This window comes from Glycine max, chromosome 17, assembly GCF_000004515.6.
Source record: "Glycine max cultivar Williams 82 chromosome 17, Glycine_max_v4.0, whole genome shotgun sequence".
In the NCBI taxonomy this organism is placed as follows: Eukaryota; Viridiplantae; Streptophyta; class Magnoliopsida; order Fabales; family Fabaceae; genus Glycine; species Glycine max.
The window spans coordinates 11998108-12020411 of record NC_038253.2 but is presented as its reverse complement, the minus strand read 5'-3'; the positions used below and the strand labels follow the sequence as shown (position 1 = coordinate 12020411).

The 22304-nt window shown below is 33.3% G+C and overlaps 2 protein-coding genes, 1 non-coding gene and 1 pseudogene across 9 annotated transcripts; 2 read left to right on the top strand and 2 right to left on the bottom strand.

Annotated features, from left to right (window-relative positions):
- Positions 1-2324: 2324 nt before the first annotated feature.
- Positions 2325-5659, top strand: LOC100806959 (putative glycerol-3-phosphate transporter 4). Of its 6 annotated transcripts, none has more exons than XM_041011211.1 (4): positions 2325-3477; positions 4150-4294; positions 4448-4692; positions 5067-5659. In XM_041011211.1, exons 1-4 carry the CDS (start codon positions 2538-2540, stop codon positions 5099-5101), a joined length of 1365 nt encoding a protein of 454 aa, XP_040867145.1. In that variant the 5' UTR covers positions 2325-2537; the 3' UTR covers positions 5102-5659. The 6 variants fall into 6 exon arrangements, 4 of the variants coding, with proteins under 4 accessions (XP_040867145.1, XP_040867144.1, XP_006600851.1 ...); XR_005889348.1 differs by having other exon boundaries at positions 2326-3477; positions 4150-4692; positions 5067-5168; positions 5304-5659; XR_005889350.1 differs by having other exon boundaries at positions 2328-3477; positions 4153-4692; positions 5067-5168; positions 5304-5659.
- An 8614-nt stretch (positions 5660-14273) lies between these two features.
- On the top strand, positions 14274-17666 carry LOC100818694 (GTP-binding protein YPTM2). 2 transcript variants are annotated; one of them, XM_003549889.3, is made up of 8 exons: positions 14274-14569; positions 15619-15691; positions 16021-16068; positions 16158-16205; positions 16668-16739; positions 16833-16988; positions 17104-17207; positions 17334-17666. In XM_003549889.3, exons 1-8 carry the CDS (start codon positions 14556-14558, stop codon positions 17425-17427), a joined length of 609 nt encoding a protein of 202 aa, XP_003549937.1. In that variant the 5' UTR covers positions 14274-14555; the 3' UTR covers positions 17428-17666. The 2 variants fall into 2 exon arrangements, with proteins under 2 accessions (XP_003549937.1, XP_040867143.1); XM_041011209.1 differs by lacking the exon at positions 14274-14569 and adding an exon at positions 16487-16547 and having other exon boundaries at positions 15613-15691.
- LOC100805901 (pentatricopeptide repeat-containing protein At4g16835, mitochondrial-like) lies at positions 17648-20773 on the bottom strand (annotated as a pseudogene).
- TRNAE-CUC (transfer RNA glutamic acid (anticodon CUC)) lies at positions 20727-20799 on the bottom strand. The gene has a single exon. It is a non-coding gene; the product is annotated as a tRNA-Glu (tRNA).
- Positions 20800-22304: the final 1505 nt, after the last annotated feature.

The window sequence follows — 22304 nt, the reverse complement described above, 5'->3', positions numbered from 1 at the left end:
ATAAAATACAATAATTATCCTTTTTTTGCTGAGTTAAAAAAAGAGATTTATGCTTTAGTGAAATTTAAATATGTATAATTATCATATTCTATCTTATTTATATATTGAACTTCAAACAAGAATACAACTATTTTTAAGCTTTAGTGAAATTTAAATATGAACTAATTTTTGGACTTTGCCAGTTCCAAATTGAGGACTTAAGGCTTGAGATTTAAACTCAAACCAACAAATCACTCGGGAAATCAGCAATAAGATTTTTGTTTAAAAAGAAATATAAAAATTTAAATATGGACTAATTAACAAACGAATGAACGATTAATCTTCAGATCAGAACACAAATGCTCTGTATGGGAAAAGTATCGTCTCAAAATTACTCCAACTCCAAAAATATCTATCTGTTCCGTTCCGTTCCAGACACTCCCACGTCTCATTTCAAACGGAATTGGACTCGGAGGAAGAATAAAATAAGGCAAATTTACGTAACAGGGTTTCATTTAGAAACTTTTTACGTAAATGGATCTGTTTTCAAACAATTTGCACAGGGGTCTCTTATTTGCATAGAAGCCGCTGTTGGCTTTGGCAGTAAAGCATGACCCGCCAGTGGTAATGGCAATACAGGCTAATCCCACCACTGAGATTGGCGATACGAGCTTACGTGGACACTAAACCGCTGGTCCCATTGGGGATACGAGCCACGTGGAGTGTTTGCCGCAAGTCCGATTGGCAATACGAGCTGGGAAGAGGTTGCCGCAAATTACATTGACGATACAAGGGAATGAAATAAAAACCGTGTACTTGCCTATGTTTGCCACTGTGTTTACTCGTGTACACGTTTTCTTGTTTAGCGTTAACTGCTATGAAATGATATAATGATAAAATGATTATATATTGTCTCGTGTCCACGCTTCATGATTTACGTTTCACACGTGTCCTATTTCATTTGATGATTATATTTTTTCAACAATTTCCATCATATCGTCACCGTCATGCACATATTTTTTTTTTGTTTCCATTTTTAGTTAGGAGTAGATTTCTTTTATTTGTGATGGGCATATTCGGTGAAGAAGAAAAAACAAGATAGAAAAAATGAACAAAGAAAAGAAAAGAAATTCATTAGTATTATTTGATTTGAAAAAAGAAAAATATTTTTTCTTCATAAATATTATAAAATCAAAATGCATTGTAAGGATAATTTGTGAAAAATCAGAGAAAAAAAATACCTTTTTTCTTAAATTAAGGATTATTTAAGTCAATCTTTATATAATAGAGACACATGAAATATGATCTTGTATTGAATTAATAATTAATGATTTCCAATCATGTAATTGCCAAAATAAAAGAGACATGACAAAAAAAAGATATGACCACTATTATTTCTGATTATATATTTTTATAATTTATAAGAATCTATTATGCTATTTTGAAAATTATAAATTTGATTTCTTATTTTTTTTTGTGATAAACCAACCAGAGAACTAATGGGAAAAGAATAAAATCAAAATTCATTCTTAAAGCATTTAAAATATAATCCTAAGCAAAATCATGAACTACAAAATCATAAAAAAATAGTACCCTTCATAACATTTATTGATTCGGTAAATTTACAAATATATTTTTCAACATTCTTTTATTAATGGTTATTTTCTCTAGACGCAATGATCTTACGTGCGAAGCTTATACGGAATATCTCAAATAAAAATTTTCATTACGCATGTTGAAAATGCAAAAGTCTCCAAATTAAATATGAGCACGAGACCAGCATCACCTTTAGACTACATAAAAAATGCCGAAAACAAAAACAACCTTAAACTACATGAATTCTTTTACTTGGTTGATCATTAACAAAAAATAGGTGGCACCATGTGGTGAACTAAAACAGGAGAAAAATATGGTTTTGGATACGCATCTCTGATTCGGTCCTTGTATATCGCCAATGAGAGAGGCGAGAGCACCCATGGAATTTGCAGCTGCAACCTCTTTCCAGCTAGTATCGCCAATTAGACTTGTGGCAAACACTCCACGTGGCTCGTATTGCCAATGAGACCAACGGTTTAGTGTCGCCAGTGTCAATGACGGGATTAGCCTGTATCGCCATTGCCACTGACAAGTCATGCTTTACCGCCAAAGTAAGCCAAAAGTGGCGTCCATGCAAGCAAGAGACCCCTTGTACAAATTGTTTGAAAACAAACTCATTTACATAAAAAGTTTTTAAATAGAACCCGTAAATTTGCCAATAAAATAACGCCTCATCTCTCTTATATATAATTTCGACACGTGTCAAATAGTTCCCATCTATTCAACAAAAAAAAAGCTCAAAGAACACAATGGAGTATATGAAAATGCAACAGTAGCCTAAAGCCGCCAAACTGAACGGTGGTGACGGCAACGTGATTCCACACCGCCCGTCCCAAACTCCACGTGTCACTCTCTCAATTCAGCAACCCCCTCCATTCTCGCTCCCCCCAAAAGCTTTTCCCTTTTCACCGCTCCAACATCGGAAGAAGAAGGGAAAAACAAAAAAAGAACAAGACGGATTAATGTCTCGGCACTGCGATTGTTGTTGTGGCGGAATCCCACCGGGGCTTCTACTAATCCGAGGAAAACAATGGAACCTCCAAACATATCGCTACATGGTTCTCCTCACCACCTTCATCGCTTACGCCTGCTACCACGCGTCGAGAAAACCCACCGGAATAGTGAAAAGCGTGTTATGCCCCGAACACAAAGGAACAAACCAGGGTTGGAGCCCATTCAACGGCCACGATGGAACGTCGAAGCTAGGTGAAATCGACGTGGCGTTCTTAGCGTGCTACTCGATGGGTATGTACGTGGCAGGTCACTTAGGAGACTCCCTCGACCTTCGCTTGTTCCTGACAACCGGAATGGTCGGTAGCGGGATATTCGTATCACTCTTCGGAATGGGGTACTTCTGGAACATGCACTCTTTTTTGTTCTACCTTTCAATGCAAATGATTGCTGGCATGTTTCAGGCTACCGGGTGGCCTTCGGTTGTGGCGGTTATCGGTAACTGGTTCGGGAAGAGAAAGAGAGGGCTCATAATGGGGGTTTGGAACGCGCATACCTCGGTGGGTAACATTAGTGGATCCCTTCTTGCGGCGAGTGTTTTGGAGTATGGTTGGGGTTGGTCTTTTGTTGTGCCTGGTGTGGTGATTGTTCTTGGTGGGGTTCTTGTGTATTTGTTTCTGGCTCCTTATCCCGAGGATGTTGGGTTCTCTTGTGTTCATGGGGGTGGTGGTGGTGGTGATGAAGAGGCTCAGGTGAATGGTGTGAAAAAAGGTGGCGGTGGCGGTGGTGTTGCTCCTCCTACTAGAGAAGGCTCTGTGAATAGAAAAAGCGTTGGGCTTGTTGAGGCGTGCATGATTCCTGGTGTTATACCTTTTGCGCTGTGTCTTTTCTTCGCCAAGCTTGTTGCCTACACGTTCTTGTATTGGTTGCCCTTTTACTTGACTCAGACAGGTGAATCATCGATTATAGTGACATTTTTTTAGTGTTTATAGCTCTCTAATTATTTAATGCTCTTTGCTATTCTTTTTTATTTTTTCTCCTTTTAGTTTAGATAAAAATGCTTTCTTTGCTGAAATAATAGTAATTTGTTCAAGGAAGTCTTTTGATGGTTGGACCACCGAAGGTTTTGATCAGTGTTTGTTTGTTTGTTTTGTTGATTCAATTTTTAAATGTGTAAGCAGTGGAAGCACATTGCTCAGGGAAGATAATCAAATGTTCTTGACTCCTACAAATTGCAATTAAGTTATGGATATTAGTATTTGTTTTTTATGAAAAATTCAATCTTAGTCTGCTGCATGTTCACAATTTGACTGAAATGAAATTATTTGACCAAGCCTTGGGAGATAATAGTTTTCTATAATTATTGTTCACAAGAACTGTTCATCCTTTTAGTAGTGTTATAGGAATAGGATTCCTCTTTGAAGATCAAAATATAAAAATTGGGTGGACTAAATGTGATCCCAATTTCATGTTCTGTTTAGGTCTTTGGTTAAAAGCGTATCAAAATCTCTCTTCTGGTTGTTTTTGTTTAAATTACAAAAGTTTTGCATTTGATGATGGGGCACGACCAATTCCATTGAAATGTAAATTGCATGGGTCATAAACTTTTATATCTACATGTAGCAGAAATTGGTGGGAAGTATATCTCTGTTAAGTCTGCTGGGAACCTTTCAGCCTTGTTCGATGTAGGGGGCATTTTTGGGGGTATTCTTGCTGGCTACGTATCTGATAAACTCAATGCCCGTGCTATAACTGCGGCCAGCTTCATGTATGCAGCGATTCCTTCTATGCTTTTATACCGGCATTACGGAAGTGTTTCTATGAATGCCAACATTGGACTTATGATGGTGTCTGGATTATTTGTAAATGGACCTTATGCACTTATCACCACTGCTGTCTCTGCTGACTTGGGTACACATAGTTCTCTCAAAGGAGATTCTCGTGCTCTAGCTACAGTCACTGCTATTATAGATGGTACTGGATCTGTTGGTGCAGCTCTTGGCCCTCTTCTCACTGGGTTCATTTCATCGAGGGGATGGGATGAAGTTTTCATGATGTTAGTTCTTGGTGCTTTTATTGCGGGGCTTCTTTTGTCGCGTTTGATCATAGCAGAAATTGCAGAGAGAAGTGGCAAACCTTTATCAAGTGGACAGCAAAACCCAGAAGGTAATGTTTCCAAACTAATAAATCTGTCACAAGTCATTCCATCAATTTCAGTCTTCTCGTTGCCTTTCTTTTATCAATCTTGTTTCTTGTGCATGGAAAAATCAATTCAATGGATAAAGTAGTTATAGTTGAAATTCTGAATTTAAAGAATAAATAAAATCATGTATGCATATTTATGTAGCCATTCACCTTTGATGTTGCATGGAAGCATGTTGTGCCCCCGTGTGATTGTTCATTTTCTTTTCCAAAGTATTAATAAGTAGCATTCTCATGTTTGAATTACCTCAAATTCAGATCTTGAATTTTGAACTTTGAATTTGTCTTTCTGTTATCACACTTTGTAATGTTGTTGACATACTGTTGATCTTTGGCAGCCACTGCATCTCAACCGCTTCTGGAGGAAAGGTGACACGGATCAGGTCCTCACGAATCATTGTATATAATGCTCAATACATGGGTTGTAATATGAGAAAGTTGTAAGATTTTTGTTAATAACTCTGACTCCAGCATGCATCACCCACTTCATTGTTCATTTTACTGATGAGTAAATCAACAAGTAGACTTTAAAAAATCCATTCATTCAGCTCTCCAACGATCAATTTGTTGTCTAGACTCTGGAAGGTTCCAAAGGGGATCACAACTCACAACTGGGGATGGAACTTGATCTCTTTTCATCGTGAATTGATTTTCTCAAGGGACAATTGTGGAGATTTACTGCTCGCACTGAATCATCTTGACACCAGATATTCCAAAGTGACATTTGTTCCCTTAATCCTTGTGTCACACTCATTTTGAAGGAGCCTCCGTTTTCAATTTTGTCTGCAGCAGATTAGAATATAATACAGCCAAGTTTCTATCTTGATCACAACCCAAATCCCCCTCCACCCATCTCAAATTTTGTTATCATAAGGTGTTTAGTTAATTCAACCTGTACATGAAAATAAATAAATGAATATATCTCGGTGCATACTATGGTACGTGTGTTAGTTTTGTTTGTGACTCTGCTTTATGTATGAGTGGTGAGTAGACCCTCATTTTTCTCGCCTTCATTATCCCTCTCCTCAGCTGTAGCATGTATGCGTTGGTATGATCTTAGGTGACAGTATGTGACTGACTCTGTGTGTGTTTGCTTCAGCTTATAAAATGGTTTATGCTTAAATATGTTTTCATAATTGTAATATACTTCTTTTTTGGTTTACTATCTAAAAGATATTTTTATTTTATTTTATTATCTGATATTTTTAAAATTTTTACTTTTGATACATGCCGTTAGTTTAAGTTTAAATTTATTAAGTAATATGATATTATTTTATTAGTTTGTCATATCATTACTCATGATATTATGTTAATTTATCATGTGATTACTTAACAAATCAAGATAGGTATCAAAAATAAAAATTTGAAAATGTTACGTGTAAAGAAAATAAATTAGGTAGTAAACTCAAAAGAATATATTACATGAAAATTTAAGGCTATGGTTTGTTACCCGCTTATTATAAAGCCAGGTATGACTTTTTTCTCTCGTTATTCTTTTGGTGGTGTTCGATACTCACAATCAATATGTGCTTAAGCTAAATATAATATTTAGAAAAGACTATATTTTAGGCAAAGTCTTTTCTAAAGTGACCACTCAAAAATTCAAATCAATAATGTTATTAGTAAAAAAAAATTCTGAGTCACACAATCTACTCCAATACGATGTATCACGGTTGTATGCTTAAACCTAAAACTAAATCTATTAATTTAATAAATAAATAAATTAATCAGTTAAAACTCAATTTATAGTTAATCTGTTCAAATTTGAATGACTTGCAAACGAAGCAGCCTGTCCTCGCCCACTCCCGGGTCCAAGAAAAAGGTGACAGTAACCTATTTTTGTGTTCTCCAGCCACCTGCTGTCTGATACTTATCTTATTGGAAGCATATGGGATAACTGTTAGACACCAAACAAAGGAAGACACGACAAGGCCACTAACATTGATAATGTGAAAGTGATGGATGAATATGTCCTTTCCAAAAGTTCAAACATGCATAAACATAATCCTGTTTTTTGATAAAAACAAAGGCTGGATCTTTGTCTTTCCTTTACATCAAGATGTGTAGTTCTGATTTTATTTTATAATAAGACATTGATGTTTTTTTAAAATTTGACTTTTGTCAACTACCAGCTTCTAACTTTGATGAATTCCACCACCTCTTCTTGATTCAGCTAAGAAGCATCGAAATAGATCGGGTTTCTATGTATCCATATAGATCATAATATGCATAGCCAGATAAGTTTTCAGATATGCTTGTGTTTCTTTCCTGGATATGACCAGGAATGCTTCTATGCATAGCATGATGTTTTTCCTGCCTAACCTAACATATAACATTCCGAAATAGTAAGAGATATTACAAAAAAAGAAAAAAGATATTTGCTTTCCTTTAAATACACCTTCTCTCTTCCAACATATAACATCCCGAAAACAAAATTATAAAATTTAATTTAATATATAAATAATTTTAAAATCAATTAAAAAAATTATATAATATAATATTTATATTTTATAATATTTTAAATTAAAAAAAAATAAAAAAGAGAGAGATAATCTCAAATAATGTATATTAGAAATTAAATTGAAAAATAGTGTAAATTAAAAAAAAAAAGATGTATTTGCGGGAAAACCCACATTCCTACCTATTATGTTATATACCGCTTCAACTATGCTCATCTTCTATCATTCTCTCGTTCTTTTCCGAAATATAATTTTTGCATTTTAATATTTAAATGGAAAAATTTGTGAAATTCAGTGTAAAAAAAATTACTATTAAAAACTAATCATGCGATTCATCGAAATTCTCAGTTATCTAATGACATATTAAAGAAATATAAATGTACCAAAAAACATTGTGAGTGTAACAATAAAATATTTTAGGAATATAAAAGGTAAAATATGATTAAAATTAATTTTAGTTATTTATTTTTTTAGATTTGATTCATATAAATTTTAAATTTTATGCATTTAAACATATAATGTCATAGGTTATTTTTTTACATACAAAAAATCGATAAGTTAAATTTCAAGGACTTATCATAGTTAGGATAAATCTATAATCTGAGTTTGATTTCTGATTCATGTTATAAAAAAATCAATCTCAAATGAGTATTAATATACAAAAGATTAATCATTAACTTTTAACTTAAAATAAATAATGAATTGTATATTATTTACTCATGATTTAAAAGCAGAGGACAATACATTAACAATAAAAAAATAAAAAAAAACTGTGTCATCTAACAGAGGTCAACCTCATTTGGTCCAAAGATAGAGTTACACTTTTCACTTTCCTTTTTTCTGCTATATATATACATAGCAATCTCAAACTAAAACTCGTTGTCATTCCTCTCAAACTAGCTTTCCTCTGTTATTATCATCAACCCTAGAGGCATGGCTCTGACACGTGCCATGCTCATGCTAGCCACGTCCTTAGCTCTGGTGGCAATCTCCGCAGGTCAAGCCCCCTCCCCTGCACCCGCACACACAGTTTCATCACCGCCTGCAAGTGCCCAAAGCCCATCTTCCACATCACCATCATCAATATCTCCGTCGCCATCAACCCCGAGCAACGCCTTCCTTCATGGAACCACCACCTTGGCCCTCACTCTACCACTCTTTGCAGGCTTACTTCTTGCTTAAAGCCTATTTCAATTTTATTAGATTCACGTTTATATTTGCATTTCCCTACCTTTCTCATTCTCTGCTATATGAGCATGCGTTTGCATGCATACTATTGTGTACTACTAGTCCGGTCATTTCTCACGTTACTGTAGCATTTTGTAGCTCACTCAATAATAAGAGAGATTTGGTTATTTTTCTTAATTTATATAGGACTACGCATGATTCTTAATTAATCGACATCGTCTACCTGTTCATCACTTTATCTTATTTTTAATATCACTAACCTAAGTAATTTACGTGAAAAATTAAATAATTAGTGCGTATATGCAAATCAAATCTATTGTAGACAGTGTTAGTAAGTAACCATGATATAAATTGCATTTTTTTATGGGTTTTCGTAAGAAAATCTCTCTTTCCCCTCTTTTCTTTAGTGTACTCAAACTCATTTAAAACCATTAAATTTATAAGGATACTATACAAGATTTTAAATTGCGGTTGTGATTTTGGGCGTTTCTCAATATTGTGGGAAATTGTGGAGAAATATGGCAACCATTGCTTTTGCAGACTCCCAAATACCTTGATGTTAAAACTAAAATCGTGGTGGTGGACCATTTTTAAAGCCTTGATACCGTAACTACTTTTTTTCTTTTTTGTTTGTTATTAATTAGTCTAGTGGGCGTGGCTCCAACGGTATGGTGTATGTTGAAGTATGGGAATGCATAGATTTCTTGCTTTGTTGGTAAGCAACTACAGGGTGTGCTTGATGGGGCAAGTAGACATATGATGAACAGTTGCAAGTGGTATGATTTTAATTTTGTGGTTAATATGATGGTAGTGGTGCATGTGGGGAGAGGGAGGAATCGGAGAGAGAGAAAAATGTTAGATATGCTAGCTGTTCAAGGAGGAATTTATGTGGGAGAGAACATTGAACCTGAGTTTGCTTTGGTTTTGGAGACGTGGCACTAAAAAATTGTGAGTGTAAATTAATGAAAGGTAATCATAGGCTTCAATTTCAGGTTTAAATCATGAATATGTGACTCTGTTAAATATAGAAGAAGAATGTGTTACTATAGTAGTATTTTCTGACTCAAACATAATTATTTCTGGTGAAAATTATCTGGGATCAATATAAAATAATAAAAAAAGATGAATGAAAGGTGAAGTAAACGGGAGGACTAGTGGTGGGAGAATCAAAAGAGGATGGCATCAGTAGTAGTGGGGCTTTTCTTGTGGCAATTCAAAGTGAGTAGAAAGTGATGAGCATTTGTAACCAGAAAAGAAAAAGAAAGTTTACGTGCACGGTGCACATGTTTCTGTCTTGGCCAAACGATTTTAGAAGAGAGAGAGAGATTAGATAAAAACACAATGCATACAAATTTATATCCCTCCCATTTACAGCACATTATTGTGATCATTTTAATGACTATGATAAATTAAAAGACACGAGTGTTCTTAGGTACGTTCTTTTAACATCATAATTACTCTTGGGCCTTTTATATTTTCTAACTTCAAGTCATTTCTTTTTCCCACGTTTATGAGTTGAGTAACTATAATAAGGATAGAGTATAATCAAAACCATTTCAGAGTTCTTTCTTTGATTTTCTCATAAGGGAGTGACACATTGACACTATGATCACAGAAGAGAAATTTTCCTCTGGGCATGGGACTACTATAACATTCCCATCAGCAATTGATCCAATCCAACGAGAAACAAGAATAGCCTTGTTTTCTTCATGAAACGTTACATGGTCTCCAAAATCATTCCAAGTTGCACCAATGATTTGATTCTTTAGGCTTTGGTCCAACACTTGCTTGCAGTATATCCATTCTTTGAGTGACCCACTGACCCTCCTCTACCTTGATGACCTCAGAGGATTCTTTCACAAACACATAAAATTTTGTCCACAATTTTTTGTTAAGGTTTTGTTCTGCTTCAGCAAACGCATAGCAAGGTTAATTCCCTCCAAAGTTTCTTGCTGAAATTGAAGTCTTCGGCAGAGACCTTGAATATTATTGTATGGGCTTTTTTGCTTTGGGGTGTAGTTGATCACATCTGCCAGGGGAGGCTCGTAATTTTATTTTTTTGAGAAGAGGGTGATAAAATATTGGTGCTTTATTCTCTTCATTGTGGGGTAATCGTTGTGAATTTCAGCCCATTTCACCAAAACATCTGCCAAAAGGAGGCTACAGCTAATGCCAATCGTATATCCTCCACATTTAAACTGGGTCATCTGAAATAACTAAGTCCTTGAATTTGAATTGGGGGCAATGAGGACCAAATTATAGATCACTTGATCATAGAAACAGTGGCTTTGGGTGTGGTATGATAAAAGATTAGGTGAACCGGATCTCATAAGCTCATTAGGATCACAATCAGTTCTTAAGATTAAAAAATACTTATAGAAATATTTAACTTCACATATTACTTACTAAACTCACATCAAGAGTGAAATTTGAATTGATGTCATTGTGAGATATGAGTGATATCTTTACCAATTGAATGGACTTTCATTCACTTATCATAACGATACATGCAACCTTATCCATCTCAAAAAGCTTAAGCTTAAGCCAATAAGGTGTGACCAATGGTTAAAATTATGATGTAATGTTAACTCAATCACGAAATTATAAGTTTTTAAAAAAGTAAAAATAAAATATGTAAAATTAATTTGTCGGAGCAAAATTCAAAAAAAAAAAATAGAGATAAAAGTGCAATTAAACATTAATTTAAAACTTTATATTTAATTAATTTAATCATTATTTTGTTTTACCCGGGACACTGCTTCACAACACACCTCCTTTACCACTCACAGCGCGCGCATAACATTTGCAGCATCATGTGATTACGAGGCTTAATCATCAAATCAAACAAACACAGTCCCAGGGCAAACCAATTCTCCTAAGCAAATGTCTCATGCCACCTTTTAACCTTTTTTTTTTCTTTTCTTCTTTTTCTTATCTTTTTATATTTTCTTTAGTGCTCTTTGTAGGTATCAACTTAAATATTACTCCCATTTTTATTTATAAGATTCAATTATTTAATTTATTAACATTTAAAAAATAATTAACTGAGTTGTCGGAATAAATTTATCCTAAATTTATAGTATATTTTTCAAAAAATACAATTATCAATAATACTTTCATCTCTTTTAAATGTATATTAATATAATATTTTTCTTATTTAATTAAAAAAATTTAGTCTAAAATAAATAATGTGTGAGATAATATAAATTGAATTTTATATAAAAGAATAAATAAGTTCAAAAATGTTAGATGTTATAAATAGATAATGAGATAATATTTCTTTTATCTTTCTTATACGATGGGGAGTAAAAACAATTCAACGCCAGAAGAAAACTAAGGGAGAAGAAAAGCTTATTCGATGCAATTTATTTTTGTATATTAAAACATAGTTTGTGTTTTTACTATAATATCGATTGTAATAAGATATGCTAATATTTTTAAGTTTATTATTTTATTCTTTTAAATTATTTTCTTTTAAAAAATAATTATATACACTTTATATTTTTTTTACAATTTTTAATCCGTAATTATAAATTTTATTTAAATTTAAAAAGATCTATATATTGTGCAGCTATTTGCTTGAATGAAATGAGCTATATATACCAATTGTTATATATAAATATAAAAAATATAATTTAATTAAGTTATACTGATAATTAATAATAATATAAAAAATTTAGATTGGTGGGACATGAAAATCGAACATTAAAATTATGTATTTAATACAAGCATCAATAAAATTATGCTGTAGATGATTGGTATTGTCTACACAGACAGCACTATCCTAACTAATTAAAGAAACGTCTCACGCTATGCTTTATTCTTAACGTCACCAGTAGAAGACAATTATTGTTTATTATCACAACTTTAAAACGTAATGAAAGCGTAAATCACTTTATATATTTAGGATGCGACCTTATCTTCGAATTCTTTTTTAATAGACTTTGTGTTCATGATATAAGTTTTTAAATATTGCCAGAATTAAATCTTAATGTATACATGTCTAGGTTAAGTCATCTTTTAATTACTTATAGTTGTATCCGTATTTTAATTAATTCATTTCAATTAAGATATTAAAAAGTATAATTGTAAGAAATTAGTCATGCTAAGCAAATTATGCATTGCTAAATATATAAAAGATAAATTGTATTATAAAAATTCGTATAAAAATAAATTGCTAAATTAAAATTTATTTGCAAAGATAATTTATAATTAATTTCTTACAAAATATTAAATAATTATTTTTTTACTACATCATATCAATTTATAACTATTAAGAAAGATAATTATCTCGTTTAATGTACACATCTACTAAATATATAAAAGATAAATTGAATTATAAAAATTCGTATAAAATTAAATTGCTAAATTAAAATTTATTTGCAAAAATAATTTATAATTAATTTCTTACAAAATATTAAATAATTATTTTTTTTACTACATTATATCATAATTTATAACTATTAAAAAAGATATTTATCTCGTACACATTTACTATTACTAATTTATCATTCAACTACTTTTAAAAACTACTTACAATCACAAGTAGTCAGTATTTAAAAGTTTTTCAACATGACAATTATTATCTATAACTACCAGTAAAAATAATTATCGGTATACACATTTACTATTCCTAATTTATCCTTTAACTACTGCTAAAAACTACTCATACTAACCTGTATTTACTGTCTAACAGCTTTTAACGTGATAGTAATTGCAACTACATTCAACTAAAAAAGAAAAGACAGATAAGGCACAAGACATGAAATGTCTGTTTTTTCACCTAGTTATACAATAATATAATATAGATTAAAACAAGGAGAACTTAATTCATTTATTTTTTGAGTAGAGTCTTATTTTCTTAAGTACACTTTTTTTAATCTAAATATGCAATTCAAATTAATTTGTTAATTTTGTATTAAAAATGTCAATAAGAGAGATTCAACCCATCTCTTTCCTCATTCTTTCTTCACCCTTAAGCATCCCAATGTTAAAAAAAAAAAAAACCTTAAACCCACTTTCTGATCATCAAACTAATTTTATATCTCCCAAATATATTTTACATTGTTGTGGTTGAATTTCTTTTATATATATATATAAATATGCTTACATTTTTTTTATGAATAGTATCATCGAATAACCTTTCCTCAAAACAAACAAATTGTCATTTAATAACTATTTTTTTTTTATGTAAAGTGTCAACTAACTTTAAAAGACCAAAACCATGTTTTACTTTTATAAATTAGTAGTAATAATTTAATCAGTACTGTTAGCTAACTTTGATTGGTACCAAATTTGCACCAAAACTTTGGTGACACTCGGAACTTCTTGTTAAAAAAAATCTTAAAATGGAATTTGTTAAGATACCATAACCATTAACATTTAACCTAACTTTTTAAAGTTATTTTTTACCACGATTTATAAGATAAATTATGATGAGAGATAATTACGAATTATTATTATTATTCTTGAAGTAAGTTTATTCTTCGTTATATATTATATATAATTTAACCTCTACTTTATTTTGCTTAGAATGAAATGATTTAAATATATTTTTTTTCTATAATTTAATATTTTTTTAGTTATTTTAAAATATGTTTATTTTATTTTTTTATTTTTAAAATACTTTAGATAACACATTTTTTATTATTTAAAATATTCTTTTTTACTATTTAAAGTATTATCTAAAATAATTTAAGGATAAATAATAAAACAAATATATATTAGAAGGATAAAAAAATAATTACAAAAACAATAAGAAAGATAAAAAAAAGCAAAATTATGTGGATTAAAAATATATTTAACTATGAAAACAAAATTCGGAATTTTTTTTTTATTTTTTAGTTAAAAAAAGCCAATACGAACAAGGTGAGAAGAAGGGAGTATCCAACTTGGTAATTGCAAACATCGGGGGGACACGTGGCAGAAGCTGATCCTGATGATACGTCACCTCGCTCGCACCCCTTCACCATTTTTTTAGACCTCCGACACCCAAAGGTCATTTTAAAACGCCACTTCCTCACGCATTTCCTCGTTTTCTTCTTCTTCCCTTTTCTCTCTTCTCTCTCTTTCTCCGGCGACGATCTCAGATTCCGGTCACTCCTCTCGCCGGCGATCCCTTATTCCTCCGTCCTCCGTCGAGTCCTTTCCGATTCGAATCGTTCCCAGCCTTGTGCCACCATGAATCCCGAATAGTAAGTGCGAATTCTCCTCACTCCTTCGATTATGCAAAATAATCGTTTCGTGTGTTCCTTTATAAATCAACTCGCTTAGATCTGGTGTATTTTTCGCGCGGTAGTAGTGAATTTTGTGTTCGTGAAGTTCTGATTCGGTTTTGTGAATTTGGTTTTAGTGGATCGTGCTTCTGGAAACTTCTTCACTGATTTAGATCTGTTTCTTTAGACGATAGATACGTTCGCGCGAGTGAAATTATGTTTGAGCATTTTTGGAAATATTTGATTCTCTGATCCAGTTTGGGATTTTTTTTTTTAAAAAAACGTTTTTTATTAATTATATATATATATATATAATTTTTTTGTAATGATGAATAACTGCTGAAACTGGGTTAGAATATACTATTTTGCAAAAGATATTAAGATACCTGCTTGATCATTAGTTTAAATATGTGAGTTTTTCTAAGGACTAGGTAGTGGTTGTGGGTTGTATAATTCTTATAATTGATACCGTAGTCTTTCTTTTTTATTGGGTAGTGGTGATTATTAGTGATGTTGTGTTCTAACCAAGGATTGTTATAGTTTTTGATTCTTCTGTAATGGGAAAAGGGAGGTTGTTGTAGTTCTACAGATAGATCTATGAATGTGATGGTTGAGCAACAAGTGGTCCTTCATAAAATAAATTGATTTAAACTTTCAATGGCATTTTTAGCTGTTGATTTTTGCTGACAAAAGTTTCGTAGAAAAAACACACGACTTTTGTGTAAAGTTATTGGAGTTTATCTGGATTTGTGTAGACAAGTATTGTATTGTACAAATCTTGAGACAAATATAATAGTGAATGTGTTGTCGGTGCATGATTATACGGTTATTAGAATAAGTGATGTCCTATACGTGGCAGCATGCATGCATGCTACCTTTCAGACGATCATGTTTTGTTGTGGCACATGTGCTCGTCTTATGTGTCATGCTGCTGTTGGGGTATCCGTTGTAAAGGATTGAGTATCGACACTAGACAGTTCCTTACCAATTTCCTGTTTTTGATTGGAGCTTCACTGTGTTTTTTGCAGCGATTATTTGTTCAAGCTTTTGCTGATTGGAGATTCTGGTGTAGGCAAGTCATGTCTTCTCCTGAGGTTTGCTGTAAGTTCTGACTTCTGAGCCTCTGTTTTTGTTTTCTTTTTCCTTCTTTTTGCAATCAATTAAAAACGAATTTAAATATTCCCACTATTCCATTTCCCGATATTTTTAAAGGTCCAAATGTATTGACGTATTAGAGATGCAAGGTCTACATATGGTGTGAGTGGTAATCATTGATTTGTTTATTTAGAACTTTTGAGAGCTTTTTTAGAGACATTACTGTAGTGTGTGTGAGTGTTGGTGGAGGTTGCAATGCTAAACAAAAGTTTTTACTTTGAATTTGTTTTAAGAAGTGGAGGTTACGCTTAATATTTTCTTTTGTTGTGAAACAGGATGATTCATACCTTGACAGCTATATCAGTACCATTGGAGTGGACTTTGTAAGCATTCGTGTTCACCATTTAATCTAATTTCCATTTTATTTTCAGCACAAATATGTGACTAATCATTTACCATGCTCCTTTTATAGAAAATCCGCACTGTGGAGCAGGATGGGAAGACTATTAAACTTCAAATTGTAAGTCCATGATATTTGACTTTCATAAATGTTAATTGTGTTGTGTTATACTTGGACTCAAATTGATTTTGGTTCTGATGGAAATGTTTTTTGAGAATACATGCCAGTTTGTTTTCTACATTTAAATTACATGTTTTGAAATTGTCTCTAACTCTCTATTACTTGTATAAAGATCAATTTGAATGTGCCTAGAAAAAAAATGCTCAACATGAAGTTATCAATCACATACTCAAGAATGTTTCTTTATGTTTAATGTAATAATCATGTGGTTTGTGTACTAGGAGGCTCAATCCAAGCTGTTTTCTGTCACCAATTTTGTCCTTGGTTCGTTCAAACTTAAAGGTTACCCATGAAAAAAATGGAAATTATTTGTTCCAACACCCTGTCCCAATTATCTGGGATTTTTACTTTACCGTATTTTGTAATTGTTCACAGATTTTTCTGCATTTTTTTACCATATAGTGGGACACTGCGGGTCAGGAACGTTTCCGGACAATCACTAGCAGCTACTATCGTGGGGCTCATGGCATTATTGTGAGTCTTTTAAACTGGTCCTCCTTTTTGAGTATTTTCTTTGTTTTTCTTGGAAGCAGTGGGTGTAATCCTGTTGCCTTTTTTTTTTTGCAGGTTGTTTATGATGTCACTGACCAAGAGAGCTTCAACAATGTTAAGCAGTGGCTGAATGAAATTGACCGTTATGCAAGTGAAAATGTTAACAAGCTTCTAGTTGGAAACAAGTGTGATCTTACGGCAAATAAAGTTGTGTCCTCTGAGACAGCAAAGGTGATTCTAAATTTTGTTGTTTTGTTTCTACTGACATCTGTTGAAATCCTTCCTTTTGTCCTTTTGTCTAATGTTTTGAAGTCTGTACCTTTTTTTTTTTTTTTTATCTTTTCAGGCATTTGCTGATGAAATTGGAATTCCTTTCATGGAAACTAGTGCTAAAAATGCCACCAATGTTGAACAGGCTTTCATGGCCATGGCTGCTGAAATTAAAAACAGGTGCTGTATTTCTGTTTGCAAAATGTCCTTAAATTTGTCAATTAAGGACCATTGTTAGTTAAGCATTTTGTTTGAATTTGAGGATTTCAATGAATTTTGCTTATACTTGTTGGTTCTTTTCCACAGAATGGCAAGCCAACCAGTGAACAATGCCAGGCCTCCAACAGTTCAAATTCGAGGACAGCCAGTGAACCAGAAGGCTGGTTGCTGCTCGACTTAGAAAGAGACGAAGTATTTGTGGTCTCAGACGTTTACATGTGTCTCAGTGGCATGTAAAACTAGCTTTTCACATATTGCTTTCATATGAAGATTGTTCGTCATGATTTGCTCCTTATCGTTAAGTCGTTGTTAAAACTTCCATTCTTTTTCTATGTATTTGATTTTAAAAGAAAATAACATTTGTACAAAATTAGGAATATTGGTGAATAGCAGTATTTGCCTTGTTCTTTGTCCCTTCAACTTTCACCTCATTTCAACTGCTTCTACATCTATTCTATTGTTCACGTGCGTCTCTGTGGCGTAGAATCTTGTTAAATTGCAACTCTTGTAAATCTAAGAAATAAAATAATAGAAAACTGAACTATTTACTTATAAATAAGTTCACTTATCGGCGTTTATCATTTCATTTTTTTTCTTTTGTTAGATTAAAAAAATATACCATGATTTCACTAGATGATATAACCAAAAGAATGAAATTTTAAAAAATTATTATAGCATGCTGTCTCCTCCCTAGCAATAACAAACCACTTTCCCGGTCTTTCTTGCTGGATGTCGGCATATATATACTTCGTTGTCACTAACAGTTTCTAAATTTGCAATATAGTGTCATTGTATTGCATTTCATTTGAATAAGCAATTAGGCCAGACATTTTGGTGCACGTGATCGAACATTCGTGAAGCACTACAACCATGTTTCTTGTCCCAATCAATGATCAGTTTTTATTTTCTTCTGGGTTTTTTTAAAAAGGTTTAAGGCCCCAGACTGTCCCCAACTAAACGAGTGGTTGAAACCCCAACAATATATATGACAACATGGACTACTCTAAATTCCCAGCTTCTGTCAGGTGGACTTTTAATATGATTAGTCATGCTCCAATACGGATGTGATGAGCAGCAAAGTCTCAATAATCATTCTATGTAGGGGTGCTCAAGTAACTCATTTGAACTAAACTAAATTGGAATTAGTGTGATGCTAGAGCAATTAAGCGCACTTTTCTGAATCTCTAGCACAATATTCCTTTCTGTGTATGATGATCAAATCAACTTCAAGGTGAAGAGCTTGCCGGCATTGCTCTTGGAGTAAAATAGCATACCCATCAATTCATACCCATCAATTCAATAGTAGTATTGTCTGACTGCACATTATCAAGCTTACCAGTAATCCCTGCAGGAGCAGAACCCATCCTTGAAATGATGAAACCTCGTGGTATCTCTAACTATGATTTCTCTTCCTTCTATAGCTGAGATGTACTTAGTTGCAGAGTCACAATCTCCACAAACTCTCAAGTTTTTGAACATCCAGATTGGAACCACTAGTGGGGTAGCTTTAGAAGTCCAAATGCAATTGCCAACTTGTCACTGCCATAAAAGAAGCCGTTCTTTCAGATCCTCTCCCAAATCATGCAAATTCAAGATCAGGAACATAACCAGCCAGCTTCATTTTCTTCTCCAAGTCATTTAGTTTATCATGTATAGAAGCCAATTCGGGGTGCAATCTGTTGCTTGATCTAAACTCATGCACCACTCTGTTTATTTCAATCCAACTATGTCTATGTATCTTCACTACATTATTTTCTTTCATACATCTTCGGATACTAGCAACATGATCCCATCAGTTTTGTGTTGCATAAACATTAGCCAATTGAACATATCCAGTAGCAATAGTTGGATCAGGCTCAAGCAGATTCTTGGCAGCATTCTTATCCAAGTGTAAGTTTTTATGGATCCTACAAACACCCAAAAGTGTTCCATAAATGGCAGGATGGGGCTTAAAAGGCATACTTTTGATCAAATCTACACCTCAGATAACTTTCCAGATTGCCCAAGAAGGTCAACCATGAAAGCCTAGTGTTCTGCCTTAATTTCAATTCCAAAATCTCTTACCATTGTGTTAAAATATTGGACCCAAGATCCACCAATCCTGCGTGGTTACATGCTAACAATACTGCAACAAAAGTAATCCAATCTGGTTTCATGCCTCGATTTTTCATCTCATCAAATAAACAAAGAGCTTTTTCGCCAGCCCCATGTTGAGCATATTCAGAAATCATTGCATTCCAGAACACAACATCTTTCCGTGGAATCCGAACAAATAATCCCCGGGCATCCTTTAGATCCCCACACTTGGAATACATGCTAAACAACAAAGTCCCTGCCGTCGTATCACTACTCAAAGGAGATTTACAAACTAACTGATGAACTTGCTTACCCAGCTGCAATGCAGACAAATTACTACAACCCAACAAGACACTAGTCAAGCTCAAAGCATTAGGCTTAACCCCAGTTTCTAACATTGTCCTGAATAGCCTTAACCCATCCTCTGCCCTCCCATTCTTAACATACCCAGCAATCATAGTATTCCATGTCACCAATATCCTCATTGACATTTGCTGGAACAACCTTTCTGCCAATTCTACCCTCCCAAACTTCATGTACCCAGTGATCATGTCAGTCCACGTGATCACACTCCTCACGGGCGCAGCACAAAAATACTCCCCAAATCCCCACAAGCCACATATCCAGACACCATGGCACTCCAGGAGACGCATTTTTCCTTTTCGACATCACCGTGAACAACCTCCCAGCCTCGCCCATCAGCCTCGCCCATGAGTCCAACCTGCGCATAACCCGAAATCATGGTGCTCCACGAAGCAATGTCCTTCACGGGCATGCTGTCAAACAAGCCAAGGGCATTATGGACACCAAAATGGTGCCAATGACACGCCAACATGATGTTATAAGAAACAGTGTTTGGTTGAGGAATTTTCTCAAACAGTTGGCGAACATATTCGAAGTTGCCGGATTTCTTGGCAAAAGCGGCGAGGATAGAGTTCCACGCAACGGTGGATTTAACTTTCATGTTCTTAAACACACGAACAACGGAATCTATGTCACCGCACAGAACGAAGGTGATGAGTTTGTTCGAGGCAATGATGTTGTTATCGTTAAACTCGTTTTGATGGGTGTGTAAGGAAACATGTCGGTGACTTGGGGTGGCAAGAGTGACGGTTGGTTGATCGCTTAGTGTAATAACGGATGAGGTTGACAAAGTGTTTAGCTTCTTCCTCCTTAATAATCGTAAATAAAACATGTATGAATACTAATCACTATGATCGAATCTTTTGTTGTTTCAGTTTCAAAGTTCGGGTGTTTCATCAATCTTGTTGTATTTTTTGCTGCCGAGAATAGTACTGCTGTGAAGTAGTTTCCGTAAAATAAATAGTGATTAATATTGGTCGGAAACAGATCAATGAAAAGAAGAAAAAAAGATAAAACAAAAATGAAAAAAATTAACATATATTCCGTTGCCGGGACTTGAACCCGGGTCTTTCGGGTGAGAGCCGAATATCCTGACCAACTAGACTACAACGGATTTATTTATTACAACTTCCAACGTCTAATTTAAATAAAATATCCTTAAAATCTATTGTTTGTTTGTGAATTAAAAAATATCCGTTTTCTTTATTTTAATATAGAAGGATCAAGGATGTTCAACATGCATATAATTTATTTTAATAATTTTCATACATATAAAAATAAAAATTAAAGTTTAATTAATATATTTAAAGAACTCAATCACTTATTGAATCTTGTTATTAAATATTCAACTTTATTGCTTGCTTATATAATTAAGGAACACCAGATGAAAAAACTTTGCAATGTTAAACGCAATCCGATATAACTTATGTCTGCTGCAAAGTGAGTATTTGATTAAGCATTAGAATAATGTTCAACAAAAAAAATACAAGTGTTCTAAGACACAATCAAAAGGAATGTGAGGGAAGTTTTTTCTTTAACGCCGGTTGCATTGAGGAAAATACGTATGCAAATTCAGCTAAAATACATGTTTGGATTGCCGGTGGAGCAACTGCAAACGCAAATTGAAGAAGCAAACTCTTTGTTACTTATGCGATGAAGGTGCCTTGTTCGTGCTACCATACTTTCACTAGCAAAGCAAACACTCTCAAAGTCTCCTTGTGATAAAGTGTTTTGGTGTTCTTTTGGGGTTTGGCTATGTAACAGCACTTTGTTTTGTTCCTATTTAGCTATTTGTATTAGTTTCTTTTTAACTCTTGCTGACCCAAAAGTTTGAAATTGCTGCGGAGTGATGTGATTTGAATTTAGCCATTTCTTTTCAAATTGAACTGATTCGCACATGCTAAACACTAATTTACAGGGCGTGTTAAGCTCTACTGTGACACAGTTTTTTTCATTACATTATTTAATTGAAAATGGCGTGGCTTTAGTTGAAATAATTAATTATTCTAATAGTATTTTTTATCAGGATTATTCTAATAGTATTTAAAATGAGACATGAAAATCGTGTGTTAATTAATTGGGACGATTGCTCTCCAGTACTGTCACTTTATTTGTGTTGTATTTCACAAATTCTGAGTCGGGACAAATAATTGTTGACATTATTGACTTGAATTAATAAAAAAGCATAAATGATATCCTTGATTGAGGGATTAGAATCGATGATATGTATTGTGTTAGAATTGTGATTAAGTTTATCTGTTGCGTGACATGAGAAAGTTTGTAATTTAATTATTTGGATTTGGGTTGAGATATATATGCCAGCAATATGAGAATAATTTGGATTTGTGATAGTGATTCACTGATTCTAAAATTTCGTAATTTAATTATTTCAATCAGTAAAGTTAAATTCGGGCAAGTAAGAAAATAGTAAGTAGAACCATATTGATTTTCTTGTTTCTTTGTTGTTCAATATTTATTTTTTAGAATGATAATAACGATGTTTAAATTTAAAATCTCGTATAGTTTATCTAAATCCTCCATCATTAGACCCAACTAATGAGTCATTGCTGTATCATTTTTACTTATTAGTATTAGTAATAGTAACTAACCAATATATGA

What these genes read in the sequence shown, in the direction of transcription:
- LOC100806959 (XM_006600788.4), top strand. Translation starts at nt 2,538, where the DNA reads ATGTCTCGGCACTGCGATTGTTGTTGTGGCGGAATCCCACCGGGGCTT. An exon ending in CTTTTACTTGACTCAGACAG is followed by an intron (nt 3,478 to 4,149) that starts GTGAATCATCGA and finishes ATCTACATGTAG; the next exon opens with CAGAAATTGGTGGGAAGTAT. An exon ending in TGGACAGCAAAACCCAGAAG is followed by an intron (nt 4,693 to 5,066) that starts GTAATGTTTCCA and finishes GATCTTTGGCAG; the next exon opens with CCACTGCATCTCAACCGCTT.
- LOC100818694 (XM_003549889.3), top strand. An exon ending in GTACCATTGGAGTGGACTTT is followed by an intron (nt 16,069 to 16,157) that starts GTAAGCATTCGT and finishes CTCCTTTTATAG; the next exon opens with AAAATCCGCACTGTGGAGCA. An exon ending in AGACTATTAAACTTCAAATT is followed by an intron (nt 16,206 to 16,667) that starts GTAAGTCCATGA and finishes TTTACCATATAG; the next exon opens with TGGGACACTGCGGGTCAGGA.